This window comes from Mus caroli, unplaced genomic scaffold (assembly GCF_978045245.1).
Source record: "Mus caroli unplaced genomic scaffold, Mus_caroli_1 scaffold_18, whole genome shotgun sequence".
Classification (NCBI taxonomy): Eukaryota; Metazoa; Chordata; class Mammalia; order Rodentia; family Muridae; genus Mus; species Mus caroli.
In genome coordinates, this window is record NW_028227273.1 from 66,971,937 (window position 1) to 66,992,010 (window position 20,074).

The 20,074-nt window shown below is 56.4% G+C and overlaps 3 protein-coding genes across 13 annotated transcripts in view; 1 reads left to right on the forward strand and 2 right to left on the reverse strand.

Moving 5' to 3' along the window:
* Syngap1 (synaptic Ras GTPase activating protein 1) overlaps positions 1 to 11,644 on the reverse strand; it is a 29,580-nt gene extending 17,936 nt beyond the window's left edge. For 6 of the 8 annotated variants that reach the window (XR_015045988.1, XR_003835301.2, XM_085833272.1 and 3 more), the window contains exons 1-5: positions 11,561 to 11,644; positions 8,337 to 8,458; positions 6,381 to 6,486; positions 499 to 590; positions 1 to 122 (exon numbers count right to left, since the gene is read on the reverse strand). Coding sequence is in view for 6 of the 8 variants with exons in the window: in XM_085833272.1 (XP_085689398.1) it covers positions 1 to 122; positions 499 to 590; positions 6,381 to 6,486; positions 8,337 to 8,458; positions 11,561 to 11,627 (509 nt within the window). In the remaining 2 variants the exon portion in view is untranslated. Of the gene's footprint in view, positions 123 to 498; positions 591 to 715; positions 966 to 4,157; positions 4,231 to 6,380; positions 6,487 to 8,336; positions 8,459 to 11,560 lie in introns of those variants that run through there. The other 2 variants (XM_085833275.1, XM_085833273.1) reach the window with 2 other exon arrangements.
* A 1,827-nt stretch (positions 11,645 to 13,471) lies between these two features.
* Cuta (cutA divalent cation tolerance homolog) lies at positions 13,472 to 15,091 on the forward strand. Of its 2 annotated transcripts, XM_021186513.3 has the most exons (7): positions 13,502 to 13,628; positions 13,711 to 13,762; positions 13,979 to 14,187; positions 14,289 to 14,348; positions 14,458 to 14,503; positions 14,608 to 14,657; positions 14,888 to 15,091. In XM_021186513.3, exons 2-7 carry the CDS (start codon positions 13,721 to 13,723, stop codon positions 15,012 to 15,014), a joined length of 534 nt encoding a protein of 177 aa, XP_021042172.1. In that variant the 5' UTR covers positions 13,502 to 13,628; positions 13,711 to 13,720; the 3' UTR covers positions 15,015 to 15,091. The 2 variants fall into 2 exon arrangements, with proteins under 2 accessions (XP_021042173.1, XP_021042172.1); XM_021186514.3 differs by lacking the exon at positions 13,711 to 13,762 and having other exon boundaries at positions 13,472 to 13,628.
* An 80-nt stretch (positions 15,092 to 15,171) lies between these two features.
* Positions 15,172 to 20,016, reverse strand: Phf1 (PHD finger protein 1). Of its 3 annotated transcripts, none has more exons than XM_085833277.1 (15): positions 19,832 to 20,016; positions 18,712 to 18,892; positions 18,545 to 18,626; positions 18,354 to 18,449; positions 17,927 to 18,027; positions 17,688 to 17,836; positions 17,449 to 17,544; positions 17,239 to 17,307; positions 17,016 to 17,139; positions 16,867 to 16,934; positions 16,667 to 16,771; positions 16,380 to 16,548; positions 16,195 to 16,289; positions 15,927 to 16,007; positions 15,172 to 15,781 (listed from the first exon to the last, which is right to left on the reverse strand). In XM_085833277.1, the coding sequence occupies exons 1-15, from the start codon at positions 19,999 to 20,001 to the stop codon at positions 15,493 to 15,495; spliced, it is 1,875 nt and encodes a 624-aa protein (XP_085689403.1). In that variant the 5' UTR covers positions 20,002 to 20,016; the 3' UTR covers positions 15,172 to 15,492. The 3 variants fall into 3 exon arrangements, with proteins under 3 accessions (XP_085689403.1, XP_029327249.1, XP_021041842.1); XM_029471389.2 differs by lacking the exon at positions 19,832 to 20,016 and adding an exon at positions 19,546 to 19,793 and having other exon boundaries at positions 15,927 to 16,004; positions 18,712 to 18,886; XM_021186183.3 differs by lacking the exon at positions 19,832 to 20,016 and adding an exon at positions 19,546 to 19,793 and having other exon boundaries at positions 18,712 to 18,886.
* Between the last annotated feature and the right edge of the window lie 58 nt (positions 20,017 to 20,074).

Below are 20,074 nucleotides of genomic sequence, written 5' to 3' on the forward strand. Positions count from 1 at the left end.
CGGTCATGGTCAGCACTTCGGAAGCGAGGCAGGATCTGTCGAAAGCTGCTGGTCCGGTCAAGTTTGGGTTGTGACTTTGTACGTTTGATAGAGCTTTTTAGCCTCCGGCTCAGGAAGCCTTGCTGGGGAGCAAATGGGAATAGGGGTGACTGGGGCGGCTCAGAGTCTCCCTGGACACCCTCAGCTGGCAGGGAATCCCTGGAAGATCATGGAGAAGAGGAAAGGGGCCAGGAGCCCTGACACTAGTTTGTCTTCCTTGCTCCCACGGGTGCTTTATGATGTGAGCAGATACACAAACACACAAACTAGCTGGAAAAGGTGGGAGGGCTGGTCCAAGACGTAGGGGGCAGAGCCAAGAAGGGGTAAACCAAAGAGGTGGGGATACATGCACACTCTTCCTTGGTCCTCTCTTTCAGAACCATGGGGCTCCAGCTGGGGCTGGGAGAGATGGGGTCAGGCTGAGCCACATCTGGCAGGCACTGGCATTCATTCACTCACCGAGGGCCGGAAGGGCGCAGCGGGGGCGGCCTCCATGCTGTACTGTTTCCCCCCTGGGACACTCTTCCTCCTCGAGCGACCCAAGTGGTATTCTGGAGGGGAGGAAAGGGCCCAACGGAAAGTTGGGGAAGGGGCTGAGGAACTATGAGTTCCGACTTCCACCCAGGGCCAGTGTATTAGCCACCTCCCTCGATCCCTCAGCTCCGGCCTCACCTACCCCCCGGAAAGCAGCAAGAAGAGCAGCGGCGGCGGAGAGGCTGGCGGTGGGAAGGAGGGGGCAAGGAACCTGAGCCAGAGCCCCCTGACGGGGTCGGGGTGGGAGGCCTTAAGCCCATGACTGGGATAGGCAGTCAGTCAGCAGGGGGGCATAGTCAGGAGGGTCAGTGAAACCTCCCTAATGAAGATTACCCAAGGCCCAGGGAGCCTCAGTTTGCCTGTCCCCCACCCAAAAGAAGGGGCTTGCTTGGGGAGATAGGTTAAAGGTCATTGCCCATGGATGGGCTTTCCTCTTTTCCCAGCTAGGCACATCCTCCCCCTGCTCCACACCTCCCAGAGACCCTGTCTGTCTGGAGGTCCAGGGCTGCCTCCCATGACCCCCTCCCAGGACTGGAGGGGGAGGTCTCAGAAGAGACCTGTGCTGAGTGAGGGGAACAGAAGATCGGAGGAAGGGACCGATGAGGAGCGGGCAGAAGGAGCCGGTTCCACGTGCACTGCAGTGCTAGTGAATGGTTGAAGAGGAGAAGAAAAGAATGCAGGGGAGTGGGGAGGAAGGGCAGTGGGATTCTGGGGACTCCCAAGTAAAGGCTGGCGAGAAGGGGAGGGGGGGAGGTGAATGCGGATGAAGCTCAGCCTGCCAAGAATCGAAGGAACAGGAGCTTAGAGGAAGGGAGCCGAAGGTCTGCTGCTAGGGAATTTGGAGGGGCCGAAGGGCTGAAGGAGAATGAAAGTGGGGGGATGCCAAGCTCCGGCTCCAGCTCCAGAATGGCTGCCCAGGCCTGGGCTCCCCCCTCAGCCCCACAGTCACCACTGCAGCCAATGGGGGGGCTGGTGCTGCATCAGGGGCGGGGCCACCATCTCCATGGCAACAAGAAGCTACAGGCTGGGGGGGGGGTGCGACCGGAAGAATGGCTTGTTAACCCGCTAGGTTCCAGAAGAAAACAGTGAAAGCCCCACTACATTTTCATGTCTGCTTCCAGACTGACCACTGCCTCAGAGCCGGTCCTTCCCTGCTCCTTTTACGGACAGACTCAGGTTTGCACACACAAGCAAGTCTGGATCCCGAGACACGAGAACCCTCTCGGTCTCCCAGGAATCGTGTGTAGAGCACAAAAATACAGCAAGCAGTGGGGAACCATGTATATCACAGCCGCATTAGGAGAAATAATAGTATGTGCTTTGGGGAGACGTACAGACAGTCTTGAGCATGGGGACCCCCACATGCCTAGACATTTGTGAGCACTGCCATGGGGTAGACACACTTGAACTCAGACAGCCACATGAGAACTGCTGGAGTGGACTCTGCGGCCATCATATGGGCAGTACACTACATAAATGGACATGGAACCCGAGGACGAGTCATGCCCAGAGGCAGGAGCATGTCAGTGTAAACCTTGAGACACATGCTTAAGTAGGCTGTGGCCCCCTGGGTCACCCCTGCACCGTGAACACAGACATCCTGACCATGGTCAGATAAAGCACAAACACTCAACCTTCACATTAACAGTACAGACACATTCATTGACTTGGGACAGCTCCCTCCTCTCAACACCCCCCCACCCCAGCTTTCTTCTAGCTTTTCCATGACTCTAATCACCAGCATCTGTGATGACTACCAGGAAAACAGAACAAATAAAACAAAACAAACAAAAAAAAAAAATGAGGAGCAAATGTGTTAGTGAGCCTTGTGTCACCCAGAGCCCCACACGGCTCCCTCCTCATCCACTCTTCTGCATCTCTCAGGTATGGCTGCCTTACTCTCACTCCAGGGAACCTGGGTCAGCCATTATTTTCACACACATGCATCTCTAATAAAGGCATAGAGGCCTTAAGTTTAAATTCACTAAAACCTTCTTTTGGAACTACAAGCATTCGCAGAGGGGGCAAAATCAGCTAATTGCCTTGTACAGCTTCTGGAGGAAAGACACACCATGCCAGGACCTCAAAAATAAGTCACAGGTGCATGGAGGCCACACACATGTTCCCAAGGACTCTGACACAAGAATGAGGCAAAAGCACAGGAGAGGGCAGACTGACAGGAACATGGGGTGTCCTGTCATTAGTGCTGCCTGCAGTGACATAGACAGAGAAAAGCACACAGCCATGTGCACACAGCAAACCTGAAAAGCACACACTGCCATGCTGGGTCTCTATGTCCCATCCCTGCATGATAGATACACTCAAGCACACACACAACAGCCACCTACACAGACCCGTAACATAGGCATTGTGCATACACCCACACAGTACACACCCTGCACACACACACACACACACACACACAGCAAGGGCTTGGACTCCGCCTCTCCAATGTCTCTAATCTTGACATCACCCACAAACATTTCTCCTACCCTCCAATCCCCCAAATCCCTACCCTATGTGTAGCCTTTCTTCTCCATATCCAGCTGACAGCTCTCAAAGGGAGCCAGGGAGAGAGGGTGCCAGAGGAAGATGAGGAGCTGGGCTAGAGAGGGAGCAGAGAAGCTGGGGGGAGGGCACGCTCTGCAGTCTCCTTGGTGACAGGCCTCACTGGGAACCAGCCTCTGTGACTGGATAGCCTCCTACAGACGGGGCAGCCTAGGCCCTCCTGCATCCACCCTCTCAGACTGCTCCACAGAGAGGTCTGGCTCTTCAGCTACCTCCCAACTTCCCTGTCCTCTGCCCTCTTTTCTCTAAGTCCAGCTCAGTGCTCTTAGATTCTCATTCTCCAGGCATTCTCTCTCCCTTGCTCTTTGCTCTCCTCCTCTTGGTGACTCTCATCCTTACTTCCCTCTACCCCTTCACTTCTTTCCCTTCAAGCTTTTCTGGCCCCATCTAGGGGCCAGGCAGAGAGGCTCATATCTGCCTAGTCCAAAGGTGTTTCATGCAGTCAGACTGTAAGGAACCATTCACACACTTTGTCCTCACCACCGGAACACCGGCATACCACCACCCACATCCAGACACGCCCTGGACACCCATGCTGGGACTGACACAGATTCTCAGGCCAGTGTTGGAACACACATGCAAAGACACACACCTGCCACCAGGGACACTGAAAATTCTCATTTGGCCAGCCACACATTCCTACACATCAACCTCAACCGGGGACATGCACACTCAGGGTCAGAGGTGACATGAATTAGTATGGCCATAGACTGCCCCATAAACCGGTGGCTGGCCCCACAGGCCCTCAGGCTGTTAACTGGCAGAGGCGGGGCAAGACAGGACATACCTGCACAGTGCTGGCTACACGTGTGCAAGAGGATTTGGTCCCCATGTGCACATGCACCGACACACAGGGGCTCAACCACGGTCAAGATCACATACGCAAACACCAGGGCTAGCCCTCCAGTAGGGCTCCAAGACCCCTTCACACCAGCCGCCCCCATGCGCAGTAACAAGCAGGAAGCTGCCCAGACCCCCTCCCTCCCGACCTCTACTGCCCCCCCTGCTCCGATTACCATAACTCCCCCCACTCGGAAGATGCAGCGAGAACATGCGGAGGGAGCAGCTGCCGCCGCCGCCGCCACCGCGGCCTCCCCAGGCCCCTCCCGTACCCACGCACACGCGCGCCCCCGCCCCACGCGCGCAGCCCCCCACGCGCGCGCTTCGTCCGCCCGGCCCCGCCCTTACCTCGCACCGCCCCCCGGGGGGTCGAGGGTGTCCCCGATGGGGGAGGGGCCCGCTCTGCGCGGGGGAGGGGCGGGTGCAGAGGGAGAGGGGGCGGCGGCCCGGCTCGCGCCGCCCGACGCGGTGGGGCGGCGGCGGGGCCCGGGACGGCCTGGACGGCCGCGCGGTGACAGCCGCGGGAACGGCTCCCTCCGCCGCCGCTCCCGCCGCTGCCGCCGTTGCCCGGGCCCCGCCGCCGTTGCTAGGCGACCGCTGCTGCCGTGGCCGCCTCTGTCACGAGCCCCGTCGCCCGGAGACAGCGCGAGAGAGACGGGGGAGGGGGACAGAGGGACCCCCAAAACCAACTAGGCCTCCCATCATCGCCTCGTGAACAGGACCCCCACCCCCAAAAAGAGAGAGAAAGAGAGAGCTAGAAACCCTTGAAGGGAGTGAGGGTTTGCAGCTCCACCCAGCAGAGGAGGAGCCCTAGATTCCAATGCCCTCAAAGGTCCGGCGACCTCTCCCGGGCTGGAGCGGCCACAGCCTCAGCAAACACCTTTGCAAAGTGGAGCCCCCCCAAATCCCAAAACCCTTAATGTCCCCTGCACATCCTCCATGCCCTCTACACATTCTATTTTCCTCAGAAGATTCCAAACGCTCACCACCTACTAACTTCTAATAAACCCTGCCTATATATAAAGTAAAGGCTGGGAATGTTTCAGAGATATACATATGTATCTCCGAAACATTCCCAGCCTTTACTAAGCCCCAATACAGTCAGTAACCTTTACAGGCCACCTTAACTTCACCCTAAACACAGGAGACCCACACCAAAGGCCTCGGCACTCTGAGGACTCTAAGGAAACAGAACTGTGTGGGCAGAGCGGCCAACCGGCCAACCGCAGGAAACATGACAAACACGCTCTGTGAGCATGTTACCATTCCAGTGCACACAGGTACACACTGCACAAACAAAAACAATGCCGGACATGGACGCGACAAACAGACATCACCCATTCTCTATACACTCTTCACCACGGCGACCTCCTGGTTAGCCTCAGCTTGCTACCTACACCCTCATGTCAGTTTCCATGACAGTGACATACATCCCTGACCACCGGCCTGGGGTGCCAAAGCTGGCCCCCAAGGGCAGTGAGGCCTAGGCCTATCAGCAGGCAGCTGGCTGGATAACACACGGGCTTCTGGTTCTCTAAGGAAGCCTGTAACCCTGGGGAGAAAGAAATGGTGGGATAAAGGGGTCTCATGGGGTTGGGTGGGCGTCATGGAAGGGAAATGCTGAGGAACTGGGCAGTGGCAGGGGGCTTCCGGGGACTGAGGGCGTCTCTCTGCACCTTGGCTGCAGATCCCTGTTCTCTGCCTTCATCTCCCCTCACTGTTCCCATGGAAACCTTTTAAGCGAACTTCTCAGAGGAAGACAAAAATCTTTTTTTAAATGACTAAAGAGGGGGGTGGGGGGGCAGAAGGGAGGAGGAAGGGGAAGAGACAGATGGAGAGAGGGAGAGAGTTGGAGAGACAGTGAGGAGATGGGGGTCTGACGGAGTTTCCAGAGCAGAGGGGAGGAACACAGGGATCAAGGGGGAATGGAAAATGAGAATGGGGAAAAACAAGAAAATAGGGAGTGTTACGACTGCAGAAAATGGAATCAATTGAGGGGGAAAGAAGAAGGAAAGGCCACAGGCTGAAGATCTGGAAAAAGATGGGAGCTCGCGAGCTGGACACGGGTCTGGGGGAGGGCAGGGAATAGGTCATTCCAAGTTCTCAGAAGGAGGATGCGAGGGCCCGGGCCAGGAGCACAGACAGGAGACTAAAGATCTAAGCAGATTATTTTTACAAGCACCAGGGAAACAGTCAAACTTCACTGCTGGAGAGGAAAGGGGAGCAAAGCTAAGCAGTGTATGGACGCGCGGGGGCCGCTCACCAACAGCCCCGGTACCCCGCGCAGCCCGGACGAGGGCGCCCTGTCCTCGGGATCCGGATCGGGATCACGGCTGCTCTCCGCCCCCGCCCGCGCTCCCCGCGACTGTCCGGGGCACGAGCCTGCTCGGCCGCCGTACCATGCTCGCCGTGGGGCCGCCCCTCCACTGGCACAGAGACGGTGCGTCTCAGCAGTTTGTTTCGGCTGGACTCGCTCCTCCGGTCGCGGATCAGAAGGGGGTGTATCTAGGGGATTGGGGAGTGTGTCAGACCTCACGGGCCTGAGCCGTCCCTCCTTTCCCCTTCCATGGAAGGCCGGCCCCCTTGCCAGCCCACTTGCCCCTTCCACCCCTGCCCATTTCCCTTGGCCCTGGTGAGGGGACTTCTCGTTCCTTGCTCTCCCTCCATTTCTCTTCAAACAGTTTAGAGAATTCTCCCAAACCCCACTATCGCTTCCAGCAAATCCACAGGAGTTAGCTACCTCTTGAGTCTGGTTTCCCTGTGACCTTCAGTTCGTCCATTTTCCCCGCTTTCCTCCCAACCTCCTACCTTCCTCGCCCCCTTCTCTCTCTCAAGCTTGTCACAGCTGCATTTATAATCAGTTCCACAGCTTGTCTCCCTCCCACAGCCCGGCTTGCGGCCAGACTGGGACCCAACCTCCCCTCCCCCAAAAAGCCCTGGTCACCTCCCCCCCTTTGCATCTTCTTTCTTTACCCTCTTCCCCTCAGCTCTACCTTTCCCTAGGCCTCACCTCAGCTCCCCCTGGGAGTCGTCATCCTAACCTCCACCCCTACCAGAAGCTAGACTCCCACGAGGCCCCAGCCCCACCATCCGCCCAATTCTAGCTCCCAAGGGCCTTCATTCTTCCAGCTCCATCTTCGTCTTCCCACTCCCACCTTCCTACCAGACAGGCTATTCCTGTTGGCCTCGGGTGGCTAGTGGGTCCCCTGTCTCCATGTCTGATTCCTTCCTTCTCACTGCTTCACTTCCCACTCCCATCGGCTCTCTTTTTCCCAGACCACCCAATGGACTTCAAATCTTTAGTCAAGGCTGATGACCAACAGCAAATCACTCAAAGGCCTTCCAGTACTCCAAACTTAGGTCCACCAGGCCACCTCTCCAGCGGCCAGTTACCACTCTCCCTGTCAGACACTTGTACTTCATGATCTGGACATTCTCTGTCCACATTTCCACCTGACCTCAAGGCTCCTCTACACCCTGGTTAGCCCCAAATCCAGCCCAGCCCCCACAGTGTTTAGGCACAACTCTCATTGCCTCTCCTGGGGCACCCTACACTCTCTGAAGATGACTCCCCAAATCACACCTGGGGGCCTCACCCTTCAGAATTGGGCCCATTCCTACTATGGAACCAACACCCTTTGGACTCTTAGACCTCACGTGACCACTAACTATCTCCTTCCAGACACCCTGGCCATTCCACCTCCTCACTCTGGCTAGTCCAAGTTCTGCTCCTGTACATGGTCCCCACACTACAGTTGCCTACCTCTTCCTTCCATGTACTCTCCTGAAACCCAACCTGCCCTGTAGAGGCGTAAGGAAACCTAGTCTGAAGCTCACACCATTTTCATTCCCTTTCATGCCAAAATCCAGTGACCCCTGTGGTCTGTCAGTCCCTCCAGCCGCTCCCACTTCTCCTGACTTTCCTCAGGATCACCCAGTCTTAGCCTGCACTGTGCCCTGTGATGAAGAGCTAGGAGAGGCAGGGGAGGAGAAAGCTGAGGACCCCTTTGGAGGAAGGAAGGCCCCACTTGCTTTAAGCTCTTTACTTTCCTTCCCCCATAATATGGATGGGGTGCAATCAGTAGGCACCCTCAAGTCTTCAGAACCATAGCTCCTCCACAGCACTGCCAATGGCCTCAAAGACCTTCTAGTGGAAGTCAAAGAAAGGCTGTCTATCTTCTTAACACCTTGGCTGTGTACAACAACCCCAATGGCCGCCCTCCTCCCACCTCGTCTCTCTTCCTTCCAGTTCTTAGGGCTCTCTCTCTCTCTCCCGCTCATTGAAGAGGACTCTCCCCATCGTCCTCTCTGAGGTTGGTCTTCCGCTTGCCCCACCTCCTCCTCACCCCGCTCACCTCATCCTCATCCAGCATGAGCAGCTGGTTCCCCGAGATGATGCAGAACCGAGGGTTCCAGCCAGGACGATCGTACGGGGAATGAACGTATTGGGTTCGGTGCATAGGGGGTCCCCGTACATCTGGGGGACAGAGACACACAGACAGTGAGGGAGGGTCTATACGCTGGGTGTAGAAACCTAAAGTGGGAAGGAGAGTCTGCAGAGAGGGAAAGGGAACAGCACCCGCCTGGAGAGATCTTGGGTCGGGAGATGGTCCTTCATGCTGAGCGGCATCATGGGAGGCTCCAGGGAGGGGACGAGCATGGCTTCAAAGATGAGAATTCGTCACATGACAGAGAGGGACTTTACTAGGGGCAGGAGAAGGAAGGGGAAAACTCGGCCTGTTCACTAGTGTTGAGGGGTAGAGATTTATGAAACTGGCAAAAGACACAGAGAGGAAGGACATTAATAAGCTGCTTACAATGGATGCGGCCTCACACATTTAGGAGAATATGAGGTACCCAGCTGTGGAAAAGAAGAGGGTGTACTGAAGCATATTTGAGTCATGAGATTCTGAGAACTAAACATTAAGAAGAAAGAAAGGGATGGGGCGGGGGTCTTATATGTTCAGAGAGGCGTGAGGCCTCCCCTCTCTTCTTCCCTTAATTCCCTACTCCTACCCTGGCCACCCTTTGGGAGACGTTACCAGGGGGAAGGTAGCTCTTCTTTGCATCTGGCTGTGCAGGGATCAGGGATCTGCTCTGATGACCAGAGACTGGTCTGGCCTCTCTGTCCACAGCAGGCTCCAGAGTCAGCCCTCCTCTCCCCACCCAATCTTCATAGATAGGAGGAACCGACTCTACAAGCCGACAGCTGCACCTGGCTGTCACTGGGCACATTGAGGGACTTAGAAGGAATGGAACAGCCACCCCTCACGGCAGAGGAACTTCCCAAGATGAAATCTGACGAGAAACACATTTCAGAAAAAAAAAGGGGGGGATCAACAGTTATGCACACTCAGGTGCTCCATCTTTGCTGTCTCGGTAGCATCGTTGCCACATACCATTTATGGGGACACGGTGAAGGAAAGGCCTTAAGGGAGTCAGAAGAGTTAGATTGGTGATATTGGAGTGATAAAACGAGGCTTAAGGGATCAACTGGAGGATGTTCACAGGAAGAAAAGTCCAGGGCTATCACCTGTGCAGGGTAATTAACTTGGGCATGTTTCAGGAGAACTTGCCTTTGAGCTTTGTTCCAGGCCCTAGAGTAACTTTAGGAAACTCCATCCCCTTACTGATGATGGCCACCATTCTCAAATTTACCCAAATTGCAGGTCAGACAGAAAGATGAACACCTGGGAATTGTGCCTAGACCTCACAATGCTTTCAAAATTTCACTGTCTCAATGCTTTCTTGGAAACTCTACTCATATTTTCTAAATATCAAAGGTCACTGACAGGGCTGGTCATTATAGCTCAGTGGTAGGGGAAAAAAACCAAAACAATAATGACAACAAAAAAACCCAAAACCACCACCAACAAAAAACCCCACTAGGATTCAAAGCCCCAGCTCAACAACAGCAACAACAACCGTCCATAACTTAGATCATAAACACTTGAGGCCTAGCACATCCCAACGCATGGTGTGTCCAGGGGAAAAATCTGTTGATACATATAACCAAAACACAACAGAGGAGCTGCTCCAGGCTGCAGCTGGGGCAAGCAGGTTAGACCTCAAGGGACACTGTTCTACTGGGAACAGGAAAGGGACACAGGGAATCTTAGCTTAGGTACAAAACACACACACACACACACACACACACACACACACACGAGTCTATAGTTAAGAATGCTAATGACCCTAGGAGGCAATGGAACATGGCAGAGGACAGGGAAATGGGAAATTTTTACTGGAATGAGAAGTTCCACAAGGGTCCAAGATGGGGGAATTCCTTAGAGCCCTGTTCCAAGGATCAAAACCTGTGTTTTGGTAACCCCCCAAATCTCCATTACCCCAGGAAGCAGAGGGGACAAGAAGAGAGGAATCACCAGGTTGGGGAATAAGAGGAAATAAGCACAGACCATGTGACAAGATGGGAAGTGGGATAGGAAACAGAGGGTGAGCTGAGGGACAAGTAACAGCGTGAACCTAAGAGAAAAGGAAGATGGTAAAGATGGTGGTTGCTTGCCTAGGGCAAGGGAATGGACCAGAAGGTTTCAGCCAACATGGGGCAGAGGGAGTGAGAGAGACCTGTCAGGGGGTCTGAGACACGGGGCCCAGGAGCAGCAGTGGTGTATTAAGGTAGTTATTAGAAGAGAGGGAGGGAAAGAGAAGAGATATGAAATAGGGACCAATACAGGGGAAGAACAGAAGGGGGACTCATATAAGAAACGGACACCATATGGGGGGAAAGATATAAGTGATGGACAGCAGAGGCAGGGAGGGGGACTGGAAAGAAGAGGTGGGGTGGGGGAAGGGGTCAAAGCGATTAAGTGAAGAAAGCAAATGAGACCCAGGGATTGCATCTCACTTCTCCAGAGTCCTAATGAGGGCCAGTCACCCTCAGGATTTCTACCCGGCCCTTGTCCCCACCCCTCAATCTTACTTGCATCTCCCCCCCACCAAACCAAAGAAAACAAAAAACCACTTGATCCTCCCCCTTCTCTGGTGTCCCCTCCCCCAACCCTTTCTCTCTCTCCTCTCTTCCCTCCATCTGGACCCCCCACCCCCCTACTGCCACCTTCTTTCTCCATCTGGCCCCTTCCCTCCCTCCATCCTCCTCTCTTTTCCTAAGTCCTACCACCCTAAGCCCCTCACCACATTCCCTTCCCACCTTCTTGGTCTCTCACGCCGCCTGTGTTTTCATTTTCCCCCTACCCTCTCCCAAGACCGTGCCTCTATTTCCTTGGTAATTTCTTCCTCACTCTGCTCCCAATCCAAACCATTTCTGCAGCCTTTCCCCAAACTCAGTCCTCCCTTCTCATTCATCCCTTTCTGACGCGCTTTCCCCTCCATCATCTTCCCCTAAGCCCCCTTGAAAAGGCCCGTGTCCCAGCCCCTCTATCCTACCCCTATGCCTCTAATCCCTCCTTTCCCACTGTTCCCACCTCTGCCTTCCCAGCCCTCCCCTCTCCCTCCATTTCAGCCGCTCCTTCCCCTCGGTGGCCCCGGCCCTCCCCCGCCCGCTGCCCCTCCCCCTCTTACCCCCCCATTTGGCCCTCCCCTCCCCTTACCACCACCGTACCTCTGAAGGGGGCATAGGACATCGCGGGGATGCTCCCCCGATGGATGGAGGCTCGAGACCTGCTCATCAGGCCTGAGGGGGAGGGGGCGGGGGGACGGGGGGAGAAAAAGAAGAGAGAAAGAGGGGGAGAGAAAGGGGGAGAAGGAGGAGGTGGTGGAGGAGGAGGAGGAGGAGAGAGGAGGAGAGAGGAGCGGAGAGGAGCAGAGAGGAGGAGAGAGGAGGAGGAGGAGGAGAATAAGAGCCAACGGCAGCAGCGGCAGCAGAGAGAGGGGGGGCGGGGGAAGCGAGCTAGAGAGGAGAGAGCAGGAGGAGGAGGGAGAGACTGCAGCCCCCACCCCTACCCAGGGAGACCCGGAAAAGGATAGAACGAGGGACCCCCTGACTCATACACACCAGGGAAGTCCCGTAGAAGCTGACCCAAGACCCTCAGACAGACCCCAGACCCAGAGAAAGATACTTCATCAGCTCACCCCCCCCACCTCCATACTCAACAAATTGGGTCTCACAGATCCAAATCTAGAAGGAAAGAGACCTCTGGGCTCAGACCCCACCCCCCTAAATTAAAGAAAGGAGTCAGGGACCAGAATATGAGACTCTAGTGTCAGCAAGGTTCTCCAGACCCACGTAAATCTTATTCGAACCCTGGACTTGTAGTTTGGGAGACCCAAAACAGAGACCTAGACCCAAAGAAAAAGATGAAGCCAATATTAGAAAGAGCCCCAGGCCAGAATTAAATTTTAGAATCTAGCTAGAGGTAAGAAACCCCACATTCGTATCTCAAAGAAACTGCAAACTTGGGGATGAAGGAGAAGACATTTGGCTGACCCAAAGATGAAGATGACCACATAGAGACCTAAAATACATTACATCTAAGATGTGAGTTAAACCGATTGTGAGGTTCAATTTCCTGAAACAACTCCCCAGGTAACTCAGACCCTAGGAAGGGCCCAAATATTGGACCCCCACCCCCTCACCTACAGGACGCAAATATTGGACCCCCACCCCCTCACCTACACACACAAGGATCTCTGAGACCCCCCCCCAACTCAAGAAAATGCAGAAGCCTAACAGGAGCCACCTATGCCAAGGACCCCAGACCTTGGAGGGAGGGCTAATATTTGGGAGGCAGAGCCCTTTTTCTTTCTGTCTCCTCCCTCTTCTCTGGCCTCTCACTGGTCCCCTCTCCATTTTTGGGTCACTGGATGTGTTTAGGCTCCAGGGAGGTTATGTAGGGCAGGTCCTGGCTCCTTGGGGGAATGGATGAAGGTAAGGAGACCCAAGACCGAGAGGTGGGCCAGTCCTGGGGAGAAGAGTCAGCAAGGGGGAATGAACAGGGCCATCACTCTGAACTCTAACCAGCAACTCTCATTGCTCCTCCCCTCTCATTTGTCAGTCTGTCTAAAGCTTTGGGCTCTGGGTATCTTCCATCACCCACTAGCCCATTTACAGGTGTCACCCAGTGCTTTGAAAGGTGTCTTTCCTCACCCAGCCACGGCAGTGTCAGGTCTGAGCCTGCCTGATCACTGCCCCCTACCCAGGGACAGCTGGCTTCTCAGCTCGGTGCTAACGCAAGGGCGGTGGCGGGGGGGGGGGGGCGCACTGTCCCCACCCAAGGCTGCCTGTCAGCGCGGGGAGGGAGGGGGGCTGTTACTAGGCACACTCCGGAGCTCAGGACAACTCCCCGGCCCCAGCCTGACGCAGCGACAGCGCGGGTCGCCAGGTCTCGCGTCACGTGGCCCCCGAGGCCGGCCGGCAATTGGCCTCGGCTCGCTGCTCCTGAGGCGGCGCCACCTGAAAGGACAGGCCTTGTCACGTGACGGCGGGTCGCCGCAGCGGCGAACCCTGCCAGCAACCGGCTGAGGATTCACGGAAATGGGCGGGCCGCTGGGGCGCACGACCTCAGATAAAGCTGCCGATTGGTCGGAGGGCTCGGCGCCACGCCCCCTTAGGAGGGCGGGGCTATGAGGCCACTTGAGAGCCGGGATTGGCCAGGTCTGGAGACTCCGAGAAGGCAGGGCTGCTCCTGTCACGTGGTGCGCACTGTTTTCGCGTAACGTGGCTACTGCAGGTAAGAAGAGGCCGCTCCGCCGGGGCTCGGGGTCCTTCGTCCGTGCAATGAGCGGCCATTGATTTCTTCTTTTCTCTACCAGCGCGGGCTGCATGAACTGGGGGCGGGCGCCCGGCGTTTTGCTCGGCGGAGGGGTGAGTCTGGCCCCGCCTTTTCCGGTCTCGAAGTCTCACCGAGCTTCTGCCGCGGAACAGAGGAGCTGTCCCAAGTTTCTGGGCCTTTTTTTTTTTTTTTCTTCCTGGTGCAGAAAAGGCAGGGCAGAGGCTTGGTGTCGGCCCCAGAAGGCAGCCCGGGTGCAATTTCCTGGGGCAGTTGTGGGGACACTGAATCCGCCCTCCCCCCTGCTCCAGGCCACGCTGCTCCTGTCGTTTCTTTGGATGCCAGCGCTACTGCCGGTGGCTTCCCGCCTTCTGTTGCTACCCCGAGCTCTGCTGTCCATGGCTTCTGGAAGCCCTCCGTCCCAGCCCCCTCTGGCCTCGGGCTCCGGCTACGTTCCAGGATCAGTCTCTGCAGCCTTTGTCACTTGTCCCAACGAAAAAGTCGCCAAGGAGATCGCCAGGTGGGGACCTCGGCCAGATGACCTAGAGGGAGTGTTGGGGTTAGGGGAAGGGTGCTGTCTCCGGGCCGTGCGTGCGCACTCTGATCTCGCTTCCCCCTCAGGGCAGTGGTAGAGAAGCGCCTGGCAGCCTGCGTCAACCTCATCCCGCAGATCACATCCATGTGAGTTGTCAGTTAGAAACGGAAATCTACCTGGAGGGGCTGAGAGCTTTTTCTGGGAGAAATCTTCCTTTCCCAAGACTTTGTTCCCTTCTTTCTCTGACCTCTTCAGCTATGAATGGAAAGGAAAGATCGAGGAAGATAGTGAGGTGCTGATGGTGAGAAAATTCCCTGCCTGCCTGGCTCCTTTGACAACTCTGGCCCTCTCCTGACACCAGTTCTCCACCCCGTTGGTTGAACTATGTCTGTCTTTGCCCTTTAGATGATTAAAACCCAAAGCTCCCTGGTCCCTGCTCTGACAGAGTTTGTTCGGTAAGAACTTTGAGATTTTCTTTTGGTGGTGGGGTTGGGGGACGAACCAGGCAGGGCCTTGAGTATTCCAGACACACACTCTGCCACTGAGTGAGAAACCCCGCTCCCCGCCTCCCCCCCAAAGCTCTGAGGTGGACACTGTGTGGTGGGACTTACTGGGGAGTCCAGGGCTGGTGTCTTAGTGGGTGTATCTTTGGGTGTCCGAATAACCTCACCCTATCACTTCGCAGATCTGTGCACCCTTATGAAGTTGCTGAGGTGATTGCACTGCCCGTGGAGCAGGGAAATCCCCCGTATCTGCACTGGGTGCACCAGGTCACAGAATCGGTTTCAGGTTCTGGCACAGCCCTACCATGAGTCCTGTTCCTCTGTTTTAATGCCCCCTGGCTTCCATGTGATGACTGAACCCCCAATAAATCCTCTCCTGCTCCTGATGCCTTTTCTCTGTGACATGGATGTGGTCTGGAAGATCGAGAGCGCCTCTTGTCAATCGTTCCAAATGACTCATGCCTACTAGGTTTATTTAGCTTTATTACAGTCATACAGTCTGGAATCCTGGACCACCCAACCCCCGCCCCCAATCTCTAATCCCAGGGGTTAAATAGTCTTAAAAAATATCTCAAAAGCTGTAACAAAATAACATCAAAGGAAATGAGGGGGGCATTAGGAGTCATGAAGGGGCAGAGAAGAGGACCTCTTCACTCCCCTGGATTCCAGCCTGGGCAGGAGGGAGAACCACTCCCTGTCTCTCCAGGTACATCCCAGCTGTAGGTGAGGTCAGAGGTCAGGGCATGAAAGTGCCAGTGTGAATGGGGAGGGGAGCAGAAGCAGGCTGTCAGAAGATGCCCCCCCCTCCCCACTCAACTAGGTACTGCACAGAGCCGTCAGGCCGCACTCTTCGAGCAAGGACCCTGACAGGGTCCCCCCGGGACAGGTAGCTAACCCCACCTCGGACTCCTCCCCCAGTCCCCGGAGACAGACTACGGCACAATGGAGAAGGGGGTAGTGAATGTCTGGAAAGTCCTGGGGTCAGGGCTGGGACCGAGGAAGACGAGGCCGCCACTGAGTGGGGTGAGCTTTTAGGGGTGTCTGTGGGGAAGTCAATGTGAAGTCCCAGAGGTGACCTGGAAGACAGAGGACAAACAGTAACCAGACAGGCTGGAGAGGTGTGGGTGGGTGGCAGGCGGGCAGGCAGGACTAATGCTCCACTGGGCTTCAGCGGACTAAAAGCCTGAAAGGAGGGAACTGGTGTCGACGGGATAGACTCACCTATCTGGGGGTTCACTGTCCCCAGAGGTCCCTGCAGTGCTGGCAGAAGGGTGGAAGGAGGCAAACATCCGGATGGGGCTGCTGAGGTTGGGACAGGCAAGTCAACACCTCGAGCAGGGAAGCGCAGTGCTCACATACTCAGAGCTGGGCAGAGGCTGCCTCTGCAAGGCTCTTTGGAACAACAACCCACAAGTGAAGGCGGAAAGGGAAAAGAGTTGCAGGTGACAGAGTCTGGAATGACTGGGGCACATCTGGACCAGGCACTCACCTGGGCAGACAGCGGGCGTCTGTGGGCCGGAAGTTGTAGCCGCTGCTGCCCTCATAGCTCTGGTTAGGGCTGGGGGGTGGTGGAGACACCGAGGCCTGTAGGAGAAGGCAGAGGGGCTGTGAGGTGACCCTGGGTTCCTTCACACCCCCTCCGGTTTGCCTCATGGAAATTCCCTGCCCGTGTACCTGCAGGGCCCTCTGCTCCCGGGACCCATGCCGACTGTGCGCTGCCGTGGGTGGCCCCAGTTCCTCCACTTTCCCCTTCTGCCTCCTCCTCAAGGGTTCTGGCTCCGACCTCCATCGTTTCCCCAGGGGACGTGAGACCCCTCCCCCAGGGCCCTGCCCTGAAGGGAAGCTGTAAGAGGCCTCTTTATCCCCCCAGCCCCCTCCCAGGCACCCCAGACCCCCATTTCTTTATATGCACCCCCAAACAGATCCTTGAGAATTTTCCCCATCCCCCCTGGACCAGTGACCTGGTGGGGGCTCCATCTCCAGTGAGAAGCTCCACAGGAGGAGGGGTCCGAGCATGGAGACCAAAAAGACATTTCCTCTTTTTAATCTCCCTCCCTGAAATGAAACTGGGACAAGGGGAATGTCGGCAGGTCCATGCTGTAGCAAAGTTCCCCTCATCCAGACTAGCACCTCACCCCTAAGCCTCCCTCTTTTGACTCACCGGTCCTTGTGGCTGTTAAGAGCAGAAAGGAGCTGGGAAGAGCGCTCTCCCTTGGGAGTGTCTGAGAGCTGAAGAAGAGGGTAAATGGGTCAAGGAAGCAGACATTCCTTGTCCCTCCCACCCCAGTTCCCACACTTTAGAACCCTTACCTCCCCCAGGAGCAGACTGTCCCAATTCTCAGAGGTGAAGGGGAGGATCTCTCGGTCAAAATCAAAATATTTCTTCTTACAGCAAACGCTGAGGTGGTAGAGGACAAGATGGGCCACATCCACCCTGGAGGAGCATGGAATTGTCAGCAGCGGCGGCGCTATCAAAGTCAGGGGTCATAGGGTAACATGGTGGACAACAGAACTGAATCCCAACCCATCTCACCAGCGAAGCTGCAGCCTCCGGACCTTCTCAGGGCCACCCCGGCACACACAGCACTCAAATTCATAGAATCTGTACATGGGCCAGGACAGAGGATGTACCTCACTCAGCCCTCCGACCCAGGCTGCAGAGGACTGCGGGAGAGCACGGGTGGATGGAGGCAGGAGAGCATCCTAGACTCCTGAGCATGCGTGCGTGTCTTGCGTGTCTTACCTGTCTCCGTAGAGGAGGGGCTTGCTCAGACACTGGGTGCAGGCCTCATGGAACCACTGGAGGCAGCTCCGGCACTGCAGCATTTTCAGGTTCCACCTGGAGGGGAAGACAGCACTTGTGGCCCTCAGACAGCCTTCTTGAAACCACAGGGCCCCCTTGCCCTGTTCACCCATTTGTCCCGGGCTCTGCCACCACAACACCCCCCCATCCCATAGCTTGACAACACCCTTTCCACGCACTCTCCAGGGCCTCCACAGTAGCAGTAGCTCTGCTGTCTGTTGCTCAAATGTGCAGCATCCCAGTCCAGCCCTTTTAATCCGTATGGCAGGGAGAGCTTCATGCCCAGCATGGCCCGGGCATAGGGACCTTTCTTCAGTGCGCCTCCCCTCTGCAGAGGGACAGATGGGAGACCTCAGAGAGGCAGGAAGGAGGAGAGACCACAGGAGGCTCCCACACAGGGGCAGAGAGGCGCCTTTACCTTAGTGGCGATTGCAAAGACACACTGGCGGCACACCCAGGATGCACCCTCTCCTTCTCCAGGGGCCGGGGCCCTGGGAACGTGACAGTCCTGGTGATAAGCTGAATAAGGACAATGTTGAGGGTAGACCACTGTGTTCATCTAAGTCCTGCTGTGTGTGTTATCCTGACACTGCAGGTGAGTCAACAGGCTCCTCACAGCTGAGGGCCTAGCCCAAGGAAGCCCGGTTAGAAAGGTAATGTAAGCCTCTCAGCTTTGCATGGCCTGGGTCACCTGATCTGTGGCTCCCTCGCCCTGTTCTGAGAGATGTGGTGACAGGGTGAAGACTGGCCAGGACAGGAGACATAACTCATGCTATAAGGCAGGGCTAGTGGCGACCCAGAAGACCCAGGGCAGACTGCACCACCTAAGTATCCTGGCCTCTCACCATGGCGACACTTCTCACAGCTGACCAGCCGGTTCCCAGGGACCACGGTCTCAGAGCGACACACACAACAGAGCAGCTCCTCCCCAGGGAGGGCAGCTGTGAGGGAACAAAGTGTCAGGAGGCCTACCAACAACCAGTGTCCCCACCCACTCCAGCTTCGGCTGTCACAGGCTTCAGTCTGAAGGTCTCACCTGGGCTGATATCCTTCCATAGAACCAGAAACTGGGAATCGTCCTCAAACTGGACCAGACACACCTCTCGAGCACTGTCCACCTGGAATGGATGCCCAGTGATGCTAAAATGGGAATGAGAACTGACTGGAGACTGGGAAGGCAGTGAGATCAGAGGTAAGTCTTACCTTTTTGATGGTACCCAAGTACAGCAGCCCATCAGTCCATCTGGCCAGCACATCTTGGCCTTCCCAAAGCCGAGGCCTGGGGCCTGAGGTGGGAGCAGGGGAAGCCGGATCCCAAAGAGAGGGGGCACCCAAACGGCTCAGCCGGGGGAGCTGCGCCATTGCATCCTGGGGGGGCCTATTCCAAGACAGGATGGTTAGAGTTCTGGGTGCTGAGAAAGCTTCCCTGAGCTCGTTGTTTTCTGTTATGGATAAAGAAACCCTGTTCCTGATGGAGCAGCTCCAACCGCCCCAGTCTTTTAATCCTGAGCCCTATAGAGGTGGGTCGCTCTGGTTAGCTTCTAGACTCAACTCCTTTCCATCTCCTCTGCCTCGTTCTGTAGTTTCCCAGCTCCTAGGAACTCAGGTGAAAAGATGTTTGCAGAATCAAGGTTACCGCTTAGCTTCACCTTGCCCAGCTGTTTACAGGGATCCTAAATGGGGCAATCTGTTGCCCAGAGATGTTTTGGGAGCTTTTCCGAAGACATTTCCCGAGTAGAAACAGCTGCCTCCCCAGGCCTGTGTGTCTTATTTAGAACCACCACCCTGGTGCCAGGTTATGTTAGGTCACCCTCAAATTTGGGATTCTCTGACCCGGGATTAGAACTTCCCTTGAGTGCCCCAGGAGGGGGGCGTGTCCCTGTCCAAGTCTCTACTCCCCTACACTGTCAGTCCAAGGAGGGACTTGAGTCGCCCCAGCACAGACCCTAAGCTGAGACCAGGAGGCTCTCCACCCCTTCTTCCTCACCGACCCCCAGCTCCCTGCCCCCCTCTCCAGGCCTCCCGCCTTCTCCTTACCGGTGACAGCCGGGGCAGCTGGAAGCCAGGTAGGGTCAGACTCAAGAGACCTGGATGAGTCTCCGGTGCGGGAAGACTGAGTGTGAGCGCCGGGGGGCGTGCAGGCGGAGGCCAGGGGGTCCCCGGGCCCAGCCCCTCCGTCCTGGCGGCTCTGGGGCGTATGACGCAGCAGCCAAAGCAGCAGCAGCGGCAGGAGGAGTCGACAGAAGGAGGGAGGAGAGTGGAGGGTGGGGAGCACCAGGGGGAGGAGAAGACAGAGGGACGGGCAGGCAGCACCTCCCTCACCTCCAGCGGGCCCGGAGGGCGCTGCGCTGTTGGGGGCGCGGCCGGTCGCGGAGGTCGAGGAAATCCCTGCAGCCCCTTTTTCGGATGGGAGGCTTGCTCTGAGGTCAGCAGGAAATAACCTTCTTGGCAGCTAGCCTGCAGGTCAGGGCCGGGCCCCGCCCCATGCCACATCCGTTAGCTGCCCCGCCCCCGTGGCCACTCCAAGCTCCGCCTCCGCACGCGGCACCGCCCTCCCCATTCACGC

Excerpts from the sequence above, each read along its gene's own strand:
- Cuta (XM_021186513.3), top strand. The coding sequence starts at position 13,721 with ATGAACTGGGGGCGGGCGCCCGGCGTTTTGCTCGGCGGAGGG. Across the intron at positions 14,504-14,607 it reads AAGATAGTGAGGTGCTGATG|ATGATTAAAACCCAAAGCTC; the intron begins GTGAGAAAATTC and ends TTTGCCCTTTAG. Across the intron at positions 14,658-14,887 it reads GCTCTGACAGAGTTTGTTCG|ATCTGTGCACCCTTATGAAG; the intron begins GTAAGAACTTTG and ends ATCACTTCGCAG.
- Phf1 (XM_085833277.1), bottom strand. The coding sequence starts at position 20,001 with ATGTGGCATGGGGCGGGGCCCGGCCCTGACCTGCAGGCTAGCTGCCAA. Across the intron at positions 17,545-17,687 it reads TACTGTGGAGGCCCTGGAGA|GTGGAACCTGAAAATGCTGC; the intron begins GTGCGTGGAAAG and ends CTTCCCCTCCAG. Across the intron at positions 17,140-17,238 it reads CGGAGGCTGCAGCTTCGCTG|GGTGGATGTGGCCCATCTTG; the intron begins GTGAGATGGGTT and ends ATGCTCCTCCAG.